The 15,167-nt window shown below is 43.6% G+C and overlaps 1 protein-coding gene across 12 annotated transcripts in view; it reads left to right on the top strand.

Moving 5' to 3' along the window:
• Positions 1 to 15,167, top strand: part of NEBL (nebulette) — an 874,906-nt gene that overhangs the window by 567,719 nt on the left and 292,020 nt on the right. For 10 of the 12 annotated variants that reach the window (XM_078663756.1, XM_078663754.1, XM_078663752.1 and 7 more), the window contains one exon: positions 6,457 to 6,567. The exons of the other annotated variants lie outside the window; for them this stretch is intronic. In XM_078663756.1, coding sequence (XP_078519882.1) covers positions 6,457 to 6,567 — 111 coding nt within the window. The remainder of the gene's footprint in view (positions 1 to 6,456; positions 6,568 to 15,167) is intronic. 12 annotated transcript variants of the gene reach the window in all.

Here is a 15,167-nt window from a genome sequence, read left to right as displayed (position 1 = left end):
TGGATTGAGCCGGTATCCCGTTCTCGCCTGGATCCCCTCACCCCCTCATAACTTATAGCTATGGGATAGAGGCGATTGCTTCCTGGGATATCTGAATGAAGTAGTAATGAGAAAAATTAAATAAGAGTAACCACCCCATGCAATCACCTCACCCCACCTCTAATCCAGGGACCCCCCTAAAAATAATGATTGAGAACAAGTGAGAAAAGGAAAAAAAACATGCGGAGAAGAACAGGACCTAACACCTTCTTAGCTATATGGTGTCCAGAAACTCCTTGGTCTGAATTTCAGAGAGGAAAAATCTATTCTGTCCCTGATAAATAATTTTCAATTTTGAGGGAAAAAGTAAAAAAGCTTGGAAACCCTTTGACTGAAACGGAGAGATCAGCTGGTGGAGCTGCCACCTCCACTCAACTGTTGCTGGGCAAAAATCTGGCCTGACAAAAAACTCACAGCCTTTCCCTTGTCTTTTTCTATCAGGTCTAGCCAAATCAAAGATCTTCTCCCTCGCCAGGAAATTATTGAGACAAAATTGCTTGGAGGTTTATCCCCTACTGATCCCGATTTCTTTCTCTTCGTGAACGGAAATCGATACGCTTGTTGCACCTCGAGCTGCCAGTCCCACTGTTTTACTTCAGGGAATGCCTCAGTGAAAAGTTCGACAACAAATTGCCTGGCGTCTACTAGCTCACGGCCTTCCGGGATCCTTAGGATCCTAAGACTGTTCCTCCGGGCCCTATTTTCTCAATCGGTCAGCTTCCACATGATGTCGCCTTTCTGTGCACCCATCATGTATGTTGCGACCTTCTGCGTTGCTAGGGCGTCCTCTAAATAAGAGATCCTCTCCTCGGCCTCTCCAATTCTGGCTGCGATGCCTGTGCAAGTTTTGGCCACTCTGCAAATAGAATGTTGGCCTCTACGACAAACGCCCTGTGTACGAACATTCTCCTGACGAGACTCCTCACAATGCGCCATGATAGTCTGAGAGATAACAGCCAGTGTAATCTCTCCAGGTGGAGGCTCAGCCTGTTTAAGTGGTATGTTCAAGCCCTTTATTGGCGCACTCCCCCCATCTGATTTTACAGAGAAAGGGCTATCCCAGGATGGTGATCCAGGAGCACCAGTGGCCTCTCTTAAGCGCCCCAAACTTTTCGATTATTAGCTTTGAGGACTGTACGAGGGCCACGGGGTGGGATCTCATCGCTGAGGACTTCATTTAGCCACCAGTCTCCAACATCGCTGCCATTGTCAGTCCATTCCCTATCCTGGTCGTCCTCTTCATCAATTGAAGACCCCATGTGTTCAGATAAAGAGAAGAATTTATCTCCCCCTTCAAGTTCCCTGGAGGATTCGCATCCATCAATAGTACCACCAGCAGTGCCATTTTGCTCAGACATATTCGCAGCTGGGAGAGGAAACGCCAGGGTAATATTGTTCTCACTTTGCTGAACTAATGTTTCGATAATCCCATTCACCGGGAGACTGAGCGCGGGCAGTTTCATGGTTAACCACCCATTGAACCTTCAGTTATGAGCCCCTGTTGCACAGAATAAGCTTGCTCAGTTATACCCTCCTGCACGGGACCACCATTTATGAAAGGGACATCAGCATCTCGTGGAGAGTCCGGTAGGACTAATGTATCTCCTGCTAAGTTCACACATTTAATAGTTTGCAGAGGGATCAGATGTACTTGCTTGCTTTCCCTGGTACCGGGCGGTATATTGATTTTAGCAATCGCATTTTTAAAAAGTACTGGTACAGTCTGCTTATTCTTACTGCTCGCTGCTATAGAAACTGCCCAGTTACTGCCCGGAGCGCCTTCTTCTCCTAGCGCTGAATGCGAGGCTTTACCAGCATTTGTCAATTCCACCGGGCCATTGGTTGGAGCCGAGGCAGCAGCTGATCGAGCTTTTGCAGCCGCTGCCTTAGTGGTACGTTTAGGGCCATATTGCTGGAGATACGCCTCCGGGGGCGGTATACACAGGAGAGATCAGCGAGGTGAGGGAAAGCTGGTAAGAACAGAGCTGGAACACACCAAACCCTGAACGCGCTGTTAAACGCAGCACTCAGGGAGCACAACGACAGTCTAAGCATTGACACACGAACAGCTTTGCCCAGCTCAGTCCAAGAACGAGGGGTCCAGACAGCTAAAAACACTTTTAGAGGAGGTGATTCATCCAGGTGAGACACACCAGCTCACTCGACCGAACGTTCGGCAGCCATCTTGCCTACCCACATGATTGATAGTTTTGAATGTGATATTTGGGACAATGTGTATTTATATATCTATTGTTGAGTATTTAATTAACTATCTATGTATTTTGTAAAGCCTGACAATTATGTTTGATATTTTGAAAATAAAAAAAGAAAAATAATTTTGTTAAACTAACTTGGTTTTTGAAACATTGAATATATGCAAGTGCCAGCTCTGGTGCTTGGTGCATAATGTTGGGATCCTTTCCTTAGGGCCGTTTTGCAATTATTACATATAGGCAGGTGATTTTTGTGTGCATTGGTTCTGCTATCCTTTATTTCTACAGCATGGTTTTAAGAGTGGTGAAACTAATCCTTGTCTCAAATTTGTGAGTTGTCTGTCAATTAATGGCCTCATTGGACAGCTAACATGGTGTTTGGTTACCTTAAGTTCCACTCCTCCTATCAGCGGAGAAAGATTAATCAGAGGAATATTGTTTCTGTGGTAAATGAAAGTGCTGCAGATGTCTAGTCAGAAAGAGGCTAGTACAGTTAGAGTTGTAAAGGAGAGTAATCACATAATAAAATGTTTACCATGCTTACGCTGCAATACTTACTTGGTGACAAGAGGGAGGGATCCTGGGATGGAACACTGTTACTTTTTAAATAGTTGAACTTAAATCTAGTCTGGAACTGTTAAGATAATGAGAGATGTAGGATAGTGGGCATGCCATGTGCGGCCACTGAAATTTCTGTTTCTATATATATTTTTTAATGATAACGCGCAACATATTGCAGAGCTTATTGGTGATACAAAGGACAAGAAATGCTAAATGAAGAAACTGATCTTTATATGCCTGCTTAAAAAGATGGGTTTTCAAATATTTTTTAAAGGATAGGGTTATATTATTATTATCATTATTATTAAACTTTATTGTTTAGTTAATTAAAACCATAACAAATTTCCATTGTAGGGTTATAGATAAAGATCTTAGTTCATTAGGGGGGTTGATTCCACTCTTTTGCAGTGGCTTAGAAAGAAGTATGACCACCAAGAGAAACTGTCCTAATCTGAGGGGTGGGTAGTAAAACCTTAGCTTTGAAGGAAGATGCAAGAAGCAGTTGATGAAACTTTCTAGCCAGGATACGAGAAGATTTATGGTGCACAATCCTGTGCATGACGCCGATAGAATTAAACAGGATCCTGTATTCCACCTAAAGCCAGTGTAGATAGTTGAGTAGAGGAGATATTTGATCTCTAATGGAAGATTTAGCACTCAATCAGGCTGTAGCATTTTGAATCCACTGGAGCTTTCTGATAGACTTGAGCAGTATGGCCAGGTAATCGGAATTAGCACAACCATGGTGGTAATGACTTGTTTAAGGTAGTCTTTAGAGATGAAAGGCAAGATTTTTACGAGTACCTTTACCTGCTAAACCTGGTGATGGAGACCTTATTTATCTGAGGGGTTAAAGGGCAGTTGGCATAGAATATTACTCCTGGTACAGGAATAGGTGATGGTGTGATAGAAGCGGGCCATAGGCCAGTATCCAAAGTTCCAAAGGTATTTCTAATTAACAATATCTCTATCTTTCCTTGAATTGATTTTAGATAGTTTGTCATCAACCAGTACCTAAAAAAACTGAGAGTGTTAGCCATGGTGTTCTGGCCATTAGGGTTAAGAAAACGTTTAAAAGTAGCTCAGTATCATCAGCTTACTTAAAAAAAGAAATTTCCATTTCTGATCAGCCGAAGGGGTTTCACACAGATTGAAAAGTAAAGGTTGAACAAATCAAACAAAAAACTTGCAAAGTAGCGTCTGAGGTGTCTGAAATGCCACTCTCAGTAACTGCCCCCTCAACAATGATTTCAACTATTTGACACCTTAGGAATGTGAAGCAAATACAGACAATATACCCAGTAAAATTGAGTGGTTGATTGATTCAAAGGCTAGGGAGAGGTTAAGAAAAATGGAAGCTCCAGTCTCTTAGCGGTCAGCTGTTTTGCATGTATCTTCAAGAGCTGTGGTAGTAGAAATGTGGTGCTCATGGTTCTCCTGAAATCAGCCTGGGAAGGGCATAATATCTGCTTAGCTTCTACAAAACCTTGGAGAAAAGTGAGTGTCTCCGGGATTTTGGCAAAGAAAGCCAGATGTGCAGAGTCCACTGCATGTCCACTGCATGTTTTTTCAGCAGTGGTTTTAAAAACCGATGCTTTGCATGCATCATGGACCTTCTCCTGTTTAAATGATTGATTGAATAAAACAGTTGGGATGATAAGAGTGCAGGACTAGTTGTTTTATTACTGTGGCTGGACACTGGTCATGAGAAGAACCTGAAATACTGGCCGACTGGGATTATTGAATTAAGCTCTGGGGGTTTTAATAATAATGGAGACAATCTTATCAATATTATCTGTCTAAATACGTTCAGTTTTGGTCGACAAAATGTGTTCCACTGTTGACAGATTTAGTCAGACGCACTAGTCAGAGGTTTGGAGGGACAACACTGAAGAATCCTTTAGATAAGTGTGGAGAATTTCGAATCTTAGTAGTATAATAGTTCATTATAGTCGTTGGAATCATTGTTTTGTACTTCCATGAAGTTATTCAATAAAATACCCTAGCTTCTTGCGTAAACGAGGATACTCACTGTCTTTCAGCTCTACGTACCTTAAGTTTCTTGGAAACAAGATCATTATTAACCCCTTGCGTGCTCCCGTCGGCCGTTGGCCGATGGAGCCCCCCCACCCTTTAAAAAGCCCGCACCACGGCGGAAAAACCGCCGCGGTTAAGGCATTAAACCCGGGATTTTGATTATGTTTATTGTTTTTGGAACATTTACATTTCTTTAGAGGGGTTATGGTTTTCAAGCCGGCAGCACAATTATTCTCCTAGATGTTTGGTAGAGTCTACATCTTGGGCTAGATCTCTAGTGTCGTTAAAATTGGGACTGATAGTAGTTTATCCCTAGGGCAGACAGTGTGAGACCTTTTTCCAGGACACTGACAGTTTGTTGGCTTTAAGTAGTGGTGATGTGTGGGTGTTAATAGAAAAATTGATTGTGTAGTGATCAGACCATGGTAAACATAACTGATTGCTAGTAAGACAGCAGTTTTGGGGAGATGTAAAAACAGGGTGTAACTAATGACTAGAGATGTGAGTGGATCCTGATTTAAAAGGGACAATTTTAGCGAGGCAATATCGCCAAGAAAATCCTGGGCATCAGACTGAGTGGTATTTACTCAGCAGTTAAACTTTCCAAGGATAATGCCATTATCAAACTTTAGAGCGATTAGCTTGGTCATTCACAATTGCTTTAGAAGTTTGTTTCGTAGATGCATCTGAGGGTTGATAGATGCAAAATAAATTAATAAAATAGGCTTTAAGTTTCACAGAACAAGTTAAAGCCCAAGCTGGAAGAGCGCTATGGAAACAAAAAAGGGATTTGTTTAAACTGGCTCAGAAGGAGCCATTTTTCTGACGAGGAGGAACATGTTGAAAAGAGGTAAGTGAACTTACACTTAAACAGAGTAAGTAAGTAGTACTGAGAATGGTGCTATATTTTACGCACCTTTGAATACAAGATCCACCTTTGAATATGAGGTTTGCAAACATGAGTTAAATACCAGTGCTCTTATTGTGGGCGCGAGCCTCTTGGGGTTCTGGCTTCTGGCTCCATGCACCCTGCACCCTTGGGCTTGTCGTTCCCCAGGATGTTTGATTAGGGCAGTACACCTGTGAACTGATAACAGAAATAACCTGAGGTGAGATCAGGATCAATAGAAACCTACAGCAGAGCAGAAATGCAAAAGTTTGGTTGATTTTGTAAAACTTGGTCTCACTATCCTCCTGACATATTGTATCTCAAGCACAAATGTATCTAAACAAAGAACATTCATGTATATATCTCGCAAACTTTGTGTATTACCAAAACAATTATGTGTGTTCACTACTGTGAAATGTTTTTTTCCACAAAATATATATTTGTTTTGATAAAGTGATTTCCATTCTACATGTTAATGTAACAATATTTCCCCTCAATGACAATAGGTACTCGTAGTCTTGATCCTGTAATTATTTTTATTTGCTGTGAAGGAGAGGTGAATATGTATCACTTCCAAATCAATGGCTGTGCTGCAGACAACAAGTGATGGTGTTTTATAGAGTTTTAATATATGTTTGAACTTAGCAGTGACACGCAGTTTAAGTGGAGAGTAGTTACGAAAATGATTTCAATAACATATCTATTTTTATTGACTAGGTACTCTACAAACAGAAGCATGATGCTCAAAAAGGGAAATCAAGTTATTCTTACATGCAGGAACCACCAGATATTAAACATGCGATGGAAGTCAGCAAACACCAAAGTGATGTAAGGAGATTTATAAAATTCAAGTTTTCTTCACTCATAGTTAATAATCTTTTATACACCTATGGCAATGCCTACAAATCACTGATATTCTGATATGCCGTAAATCAATATTGTCAGCAATTAGAGGTGTCAATATGTCGGAACTTACTTCCAGCACAATAGCGAATACCAGTATCCTCAGGAGCGAAGATAGAGCCCCAACTATCCCCAGGGGTACAGCCACTCCCCGTACAGGCTGAATACCAGAACAGTGGCTAATGCCCCCGAGGAGAGAGAAGACTATCACAGAACCACCGCTAGGGTCACCAGTATCACCAGTAGATCCAGAGTGTGAGTAGGTGGATGCACGGTCCTTTGAACTGCAGCACTTAGAATAACAAACAAACAAAAGAGAGGCAGGGACCAGTGTTACTTACAAGTGATTAAGAGGGATGCGTGATAGAGACAAGAGTAAGACTTCAGGTTGTGTACCCTCTCATACTTACACACAGTGGTCGAAGTGGGGAAAAAAAAGTAGGGGAACTGTGGGAGGAGAATCAGGGGGCAGGAATAACCGAAGATTGAATCAGTGGGCGGAGTCAGGGGTGTGGCTAGAAATAGCAAAACATACCAATTTTTTGTACGTTTCGCATTTCACTGACCAGTTACAGCTTATAACGTTATTTAATTAAAACAATGGATAAACATGTTTGAGGTTTAATTCAGGAAAAAGCAAACACTCATAGGGAATAAAGGTTTATGTAAAGCATGTGAAATATAAGCAGGAACAACATGTTACCTTAATGCTTTTACTCATTGTTCAGAAATCCATGATTATTTTTTGTCTCAAACATTGAGGTCATGAATACAGGGCTCCTCCTGTACACATGTGTTAAGCAGGGCTCAGAAGAGAAAGGGACTCTTCAGGAGAATCTAGACTCACGGAAACCCACAAAGGCTCCTTCAAATTCAAGTCAGCCAGCTAGCTGCTCAATCATAATATAGCAAAAAGAACAGCTGGTAGACAGAATGCAGAACAATGTCATACATTCGCCCCGGTACAGAGATCTGGGCCTAAATCCATTGTTTCTTTGCTCACCATCCCATTCCAGTTTGGACCCAGCCATATGCAAATCATTGTTGATCCTGCACCCAATGGGAACAGTCCAGTCCGAACTGCCAGGCCAGGTTCTCCCTGGACTGGAAACAAGCATCCTAGGACCGGTTTCAGGCTTTCAGCCCTCATCATCCAGGATAGCTTGATTCCAGTGGCATGGATAGCACGGGACTCATGTCTGAGCATACCTGTCCCATTCGGGTGACAAATGCAAAAAAGAACAATTGATGGACAGAATGCAGATCAATGTCATACATTCATCCCAGTTCAGAGATCTGGGCTTAAATCCATCGTTTTTTGCTCACCATGCCATTCCAGTTTGGACCCAGCCATAAGCAAATCAGTCTAGATTCTGCGCCCAATGGGAACAGTCCAGCCCGAACTGCCAGGCCATATGTATTCAAGTGTCCTTTCATTCGGGAAGTGTACACAAAGCAGTACCCACTGAACTATGCACATAACATATTGCTCTTTGATATGCATGGTACATGTTCTTTGCAGCAGGCATATTACCACTCTGCACTACCTTAGATGAGTAAAACAGTCACTAGACAAAACATGCTCCCATCTCTCTCCAGCAGGTACATTGATCACCAAAGTTATCTTGGCACTTGTATTGTTGACCGAAACCTGCTGAATATACAAAGAACTTTGCAGTGTTTTTAAAACTCCTGCATTTCAACAAAACCGGTCCCCCCAAACTAAACTGGCCCCCTACCCTTCAAGTCGCTCTGGGAAACGCCTGTTCCTGCCCTTTCACTGCTCCTGTCCAGTCAGTACTCCTGCTCATGCTCGATCAACACTCCCGCTTCATCAATTGCCCTGCCCCCTCCCTTCTCCCGCCCCTGTCACCGCTCCTGCCCCCATCACCGCTCCTGCCCCCATCACCGCTCCTGCCCCCGTCACCACTCCTGCCCCGTCACCGCTCCTGCCCCCATCACCGATCCTCCCCCGTCACTTCTCCTGCCCCCATCACTTCTCCTGCCCCCGTCACTTCTCCTGCCCCCTTCACTTCTCCTGTCCCCGTCACTTCTCCTGTCCTGTCACTTCTCCTTCTCCTGTCCCGTCACTTCTACTTCTCCTGTCCTGTCACTTCTCTTTCTCCTGCCCCCGTCACTTCTCCTGCCCTGTCACTTCTCCTGTCCCCGTCACTTCTCCTGTCCTCCTGTCACTGCTCCTGACCCGTCACTGCTCCTGCCCCATCACTGCTCCTGCCCAGTCACTGCTCCTGCCCGGTCAGCACCCGTTCTACACTCTCCGGCGTCATCTGCGCTCTGCCGGTAAACACCTGGTTTCTATATCACGCGTGCAGAGGGCCCGTGCTGGTGGTCGCTCGTTTCGCGCACTGGCTTCCAAGCTTTGGAATGACCTTCCGTCTCATATACGGAGCAAGGAGAATTATTTGACCTTCCGGAGAGCGATAAAAACCCATTTGTTCTCGCAGTAAGCTTTCCTTTTCTACTCTTGTTTCTCGTATCTGTGTGGGATTCTTTTGCAGTATTTTTTGTTATTGTTGCTCAGCGCCGGGACGACCCGTTGCTGGGGCAGCTGTGCGCTTTACAAACTATCTTAACATAATATAATTATTGAATGGAAGGAAGGGTGAAATGATGGATGAGAGGATAGATGGATGTGTGGGTAAGAGGATGAGTGAATGGATAGGTGGATGGGAAGGTGAAAGGATGGCAAAGTAAAAGGATTGATAGATGAGTGGTTAAAAAGACAAATGAATGGATGGCAGTGGAAGAATGTATGATGGATGGATGGCAGAGTGAATGGATGGGTTGCAGAGTTGGTGAACGTTTGGGATAGGAACAGCCGCTGCCCGTGGAGGGAGTTACGGTGGGGCAGGGAGGCGGGGAGGGGGAGGGGTGGGGTGGAGGGTGCTAAAAACCGGCATATGGATAATTGCAGGTAAGTAAACAATTTAATTGATAAAACGAATTTCGTAGCGCGCACTGCATCGCATTTTTGAAAGTAAGAAGTACGGGAACGGACTGAAATAATTTTTAGAAGTAGGGGCACGCCATGCCCTTCCGTCCCCGCCCACTTCTACCGCTGCTTACACATGCATTACTGTGAGCTCTGTTGAATATATGGTCTCCTCCATAAATGAGCAAAGATACAATCAAAGAAAAAATAAAGAGGTAGGTCCCGCTGAAGTGCGTGCTAGGAATCAAACCTGAAACAAAGGCATACATCTGCCTAATATGCAAAAAGGGGTGCAGCTTGAGGTCTAATATCCAGCTCTTTAAAATAGGATTGTTCATAAAGTGTGTTCAATAAAGTTTGTTGCATAAAGGTCGTTGAAAACACAACAAAAATCAGTTGCACAATTATGGCATATGCTGTGAAATAAGGCAGTGTTCCAAAAATCAAAAGTCCAATACTAGCGAGCGTCACGTAGAAAAATAAAAAAGAAAAGATTTCCAAGTTCAGAGGCTGGGCGTCTCAATATCAGCTCGCGTTAACTAAAATACTGCTGTAAAGGGGAAACGGAGCACTCACCAGGACTCGTTCCAGGCCGGGAAAGAGACGCGGGAGAAGAGGCGTTTGTGAGCTTCTGGAAGAAGGACGCTTCCTAATTCACTCGGCAAAAGGAGGAAGGTGAGCGCGCGTTCAGTGCATCTGAGAGGCAAGCGGGCGGAGTAAAAAATTCTAAAGAGGAGAGGCGATACAAGCAGCCTACTCCCGGGGGCGAATTGAATTGATTTAAGAGACGAAAACAGGATTGCACGATCCAGATCCAAAATAAAGGGGATTTCTCAATACTGCAATGTAGTTGCACACGAAGAACAAAGGAATTAAAGGCTCGGTATGATCCAGAGTAGGTAACACGGCGTGGTCCACCAGACTTCAGTAAGCCAAGCACAAAACTCAGGGACGGGTGTCATATATAAAACATCCAATCAGATGACGCCCTCCTTTCAAGGCAGCATTGGAAGGTACCCAGCCCCTCCTCCAGAAATAGTGCAATATGGGAGCGGTAGTGCACTCACAGAGAACTTGGACAGGGTGCAGGAAGCATGACAGGTAACCCAATACATATCAGAACCTAAGTAAGTGTTTTGAGTATAAAATAGCAACAAAATCAAAACACTCTCTAAACAACCATCTCAGAATAGTATGGTCTGGCCCCAGTCCTCCACAAACAAGCCATTCACTTTTTAACCGGGTGAAAATGAGCACTCGGACTCCATGGTATCACTTAAAGTTTGGCAGATCAGGAGCACCACTGCAAATTGACACCACATCTACCCTTTCAAACATATTGATACCCCTCTCTATTTAGAATCTGGCAATGGCTGTATTTTTGACACTAGAGTCTCAGCTAACTTCACCATTGGAAACCAATGATCTGATGGCCTACTAACCACAGGATTTCAGGTCATTTAACACTTGCTTTCCCTAACTGTCTTAAATGGCATTCCTAGTTAGGGAAACCACACAATGATGCCCCTGGGCAGGGAGTAAAGTCCCTGCACATCTGGGTCATTTTTTGGTTATAAAAACAATTCCCATTTTGAGAGTGTATTATCAGAGAACGAAAACATTGCTGAGGGAGCACATCAAACACAGTGTCCGCTGGGCAAACCTTCAGTTGCTTGAGATGCGGCCACACTGGTGCCTCCACTGGGAATCTGGGGGTTCTCTAAATATGACTGAAAGTTTGTTCATGAGGACAGGGGAGGCTACAGTCTCCAATGACCTCACAATCTAAAAAGCCACCTGCTCATCTCTAAGTGAGATCATTACATGGGGACCTTAGCCCTTCTGTGCCTGTAGCCCGGTGTGGGTCACATGACTTGGTGTAACAGAGAGTTAGACTTTGTGAGTTTTTCCAGACAGTCACTCGACAGACAGATTGGCTGTGCCTGAATAGGTCATCTGCTGGCAGGATGTAGGTGTGAAGTTAAGCACAGCCCCACTTACAACTCTATAGCTTATGCTCTGCCCTCACAGAAAAGGCCTATTGGCCCCATATTTTTACTGCAGCTAGCTTGGAAACAGGGCAGGGGAGGTTGGAAATCCCATGCGCTCCAAACCCACTGCCTAGAAGCATTTCCCACCTTCCAGAGCCAGGGCAGCAGGGTATAAAAGTAGGACCTCAGACACCAACTCTTCATTACACTTCTGGACCTGTGGATACTCTCCCATGAAGAAGGACAGCTATGCTGCTGAAAGGACTTCCACTCTGCTGGACTGCTGACCTTGTGTAATTGCTGCCTTTCTGCCCTGATGCCGCCTGGCCTGGAGAAGAACTGGACCTTCAACTTCATCCTTGAACCCAGCGCTACCAGAGTGACTCCAAGGGCTAGTCTGCTGGCCTCTTGATATGAGCCTCAGGGATATGAATGGCTCCCCAACATCCCCAAGTGATGTCCCTCGATCCTGGACCCTTGCTCTGGCTCAGAGAGATATAATCAAGCTTTTGGGCTCTTCGCGACCACAAATAGCGCTATTCACACACAAGATCTTGCTGCTGGCGCTGCCACTCAATTCGAAGCTCCATCAGCCCGACCTGCTATAGCAGCCCAACCCAAAGCACTACAGCATCGACTATTCTCAGGGACTACCAATGCAAAGCTCCAGCAATGCCCATCCGCATCTCCTGGCATGCTCTTCACGCTAAGCTGGCAAACTCCTGCGACGTTCTCCCTGACCCCCCTCCACTGCGAACAGGACTCATAGCATAGATCTGAGAAGGTAAATCTTCAGCAGCCCTAACCTGGTGACTGTCACCAACTTGCACACCATCGCAGTCAGCGTGAACTTGTGACTTTGACCTGGCCAGTGCAAGCAGATATCCATAGTTGACGCTTTGTGCTTTTTTTTGCACAATTTTTACTAAAATCTTTAAAAATTCATAGCTCTGGTTCTATTGATTGGAGAGGTGACGTATTGGTGTAAAATAATTTATTAAAATGTACTCTATTCCTCTAAATTGGTTTGGAATTTTTCTAGTGTTTCACTGTATTACTGTTTGTGTGTTGCATAAATACTTTACACTTTGCCACTAAGTTAAGCTTGACTGCTTTCTGTGCCAAGCTACCCAGGGTTAAGCACAGGTTGATTTAGGGGCGTTTTGTAGATCACACTGTTAGGCACTGTGGCTATTGCTTTACCAGGGCTCACACCCCAGTCAACCAACAACATCATTTCTAACACATTCCAACACCCCCACCCGTTGAGTTGGATTTACTCCCACAGAATATTAAAGAAGAATAGGAGGTTTTCTGCTGACTAAAAGGTTAGATCACCACAAGACAGTCTTTAGTGAATACCTTAACGAGTCAAGCCATTTGCACCTATAACCTAGATGTACAACTACAAATGGATTTGTGAAGCATGTCCTTTGCCCCCAGCATGAGTTTAAAAAGGTAGCTTTACATTATTGGATCAGTGCATTAACTGTTCATAGCAAACGTGTTTTGCAAACTGTTTTCTACCAAAGCAGCTTGCTTTGTTGCTATGAAACGTATACTGCAGTTTCAGTCAAAGAATATCAACTTCAATAATGGGCAGAGGCTTTATTCATGTTGCACAATAAAGGGTTTAGCCGTGTGCCAAAAGGGTCCTTATTAACATCTGACAAAAAGACTAACTTCAAGGTAGATGGTAGCATTGTCATTACTACCCTTTGTTCGAGTAGTGCCAGTTCCATGGCAGTAATTACAATAAATCCAGGAAAGTAGAACTTGCCATGTTTCCAGCTGTTTTTTACGCACTTCACCTTTTCATGCGAAAATAAACCAGCACTTCTCAATAATCCCTCATGCCTTTTAATGGAACTCTTCCGACAAATCTCAGTGAGAATTATAATGATGAGAGTTATTGATTTCTAGCGTTCCTCTATTCTTTTCCGAGCCCTGATTTCTAATGGTAGCTGCTGATTATGTGATGACAAAGGTGAAACAGGAATATAGAGCCAGATGTATGGGCAAGCCCATTTGAAAGTCCTCGTATTTGCAAAGTTCTAGATGGTCTGGACGAGGCTTTTTCTTTTACATCCACATTATCACTGGCACTTGGACTATTCACTGCCCATTGAAAATTCATGTATAGTGACTTGTCACTGCCAGTAGTGGACTCTAGTCTGGGCTCCAGTCTTAGGGATGAGGAGCTGCAGAAGATAAAAAGAGGTACCAGCAACACTTTGAAAGGGATGTATGACATTACAACGCATGCTTTTACCACGCATGCCTTTACATCGCAGTTTTTACAATGCATGCTGTTACAGCGCAGAGCGCTAAGGGCTGCTGGATAGTGAATATTTTAATTTACTATTCCAACTCCAGTCCCCGTGGATAGTAGGGAAGGTGTTGTATAGTAAATAAAATCTATTCCCTATCCTAGAGCGCCCCCCAGTGCAATGCGTTGTAATGACATGCGTTGTACTAGTTGCGTCGTAAAGGCACTGCGTGGTAAAAGTTGCGTTGTAAAGGATGTTCCCCCTTTGGGAGCAGCTCAAAGTGCACTTTTAAGTTATGCCCCTGCAATGTATGAGTTGATCTGATTATAACACCTGTCCCTCATTATTGCCCAACCAGTGCAAGTAGCACATTTTTCATAAAACACATGTTGCCCCAAATATACATAACTGTCAATCAATGCAGCATAGCCCCTTAATTTGCTGTGCTGGGTTGCCTGACCGGGAGAGAGCAGGAAAGAACCATGCCGGCTAAGGGCTGGTACATAATTAGGCTGCCAAGTGCCACACACATACCTTTGTGCCACAGTGGAAATGTGTCTGTATCTTGACTGGCATAGGTTTTGAACTGGAAGGATATCCAGATAGAATACAATTATATTCATAGACAAGCCTTAAAACATCTTCCTCTTTGGATGTGTGCTGTACAATGCAGCACACACTGTAAAGTGGGAAAGGTTGAAAAAAATAAAAACATTGCTCATTTTTAACACCTGCTATCAAGTGGTGTTATAGTTGGGGCAAAGCCCTGTCTACTATTGCTAATAGACAGGATTCGACTAAAAAATCATGGGTGGTTTCACATGAACACCTGTTTCCTGGAATGCCCCCTTAAGCAGAGTAATGCAAAGCATTACTTTCAGGCAGCTTTCCAAGTAAATCCCCCAAAAACATTTTGCGCAGGTTTGTGTCACATTTATGACGCAAAATCAGTGCAAAATGTTTGTCAATCTGGTCCTTAAAACAGTATCTCTTATTTACACTCTATCTACGAAGTAATGGACCAAAATCCAGTACATAAGTTTAATTGCAGAATGTTTGCATCGTTGACACACATTTACAAATGTAGAAGCCATACAAGCTAAAACAACCATTTATTGTATGATAATTCACTTTGTGTGTTGAAGACATAAGTCATGTGTAAAGATAGTGACACAGGAAATGGAAAGGAACTTGGCTTCCTTTCTAATCTATTTATATTAAAATACACGGATACAAACGTTGTTTAACATTTCGGGCAATGTTTCTTAAACGTTTCCTCTTTGAAATATGTGTTTTCATTTCAGATGCTGT

Source organism: Lissotriton helveticus, chromosome 10, assembly GCF_964261635.1.
Source record: "Lissotriton helveticus chromosome 10, aLisHel1.1, whole genome shotgun sequence".
NCBI classification, from domain to species: Eukaryota; Metazoa; Chordata; class Amphibia; order Caudata; family Salamandridae; genus Lissotriton; species Lissotriton helveticus.
The sequence above is the reverse complement of the archived record's forward strand: the minus strand, read 5'-3'. Positions and strand labels throughout refer to the sequence as shown.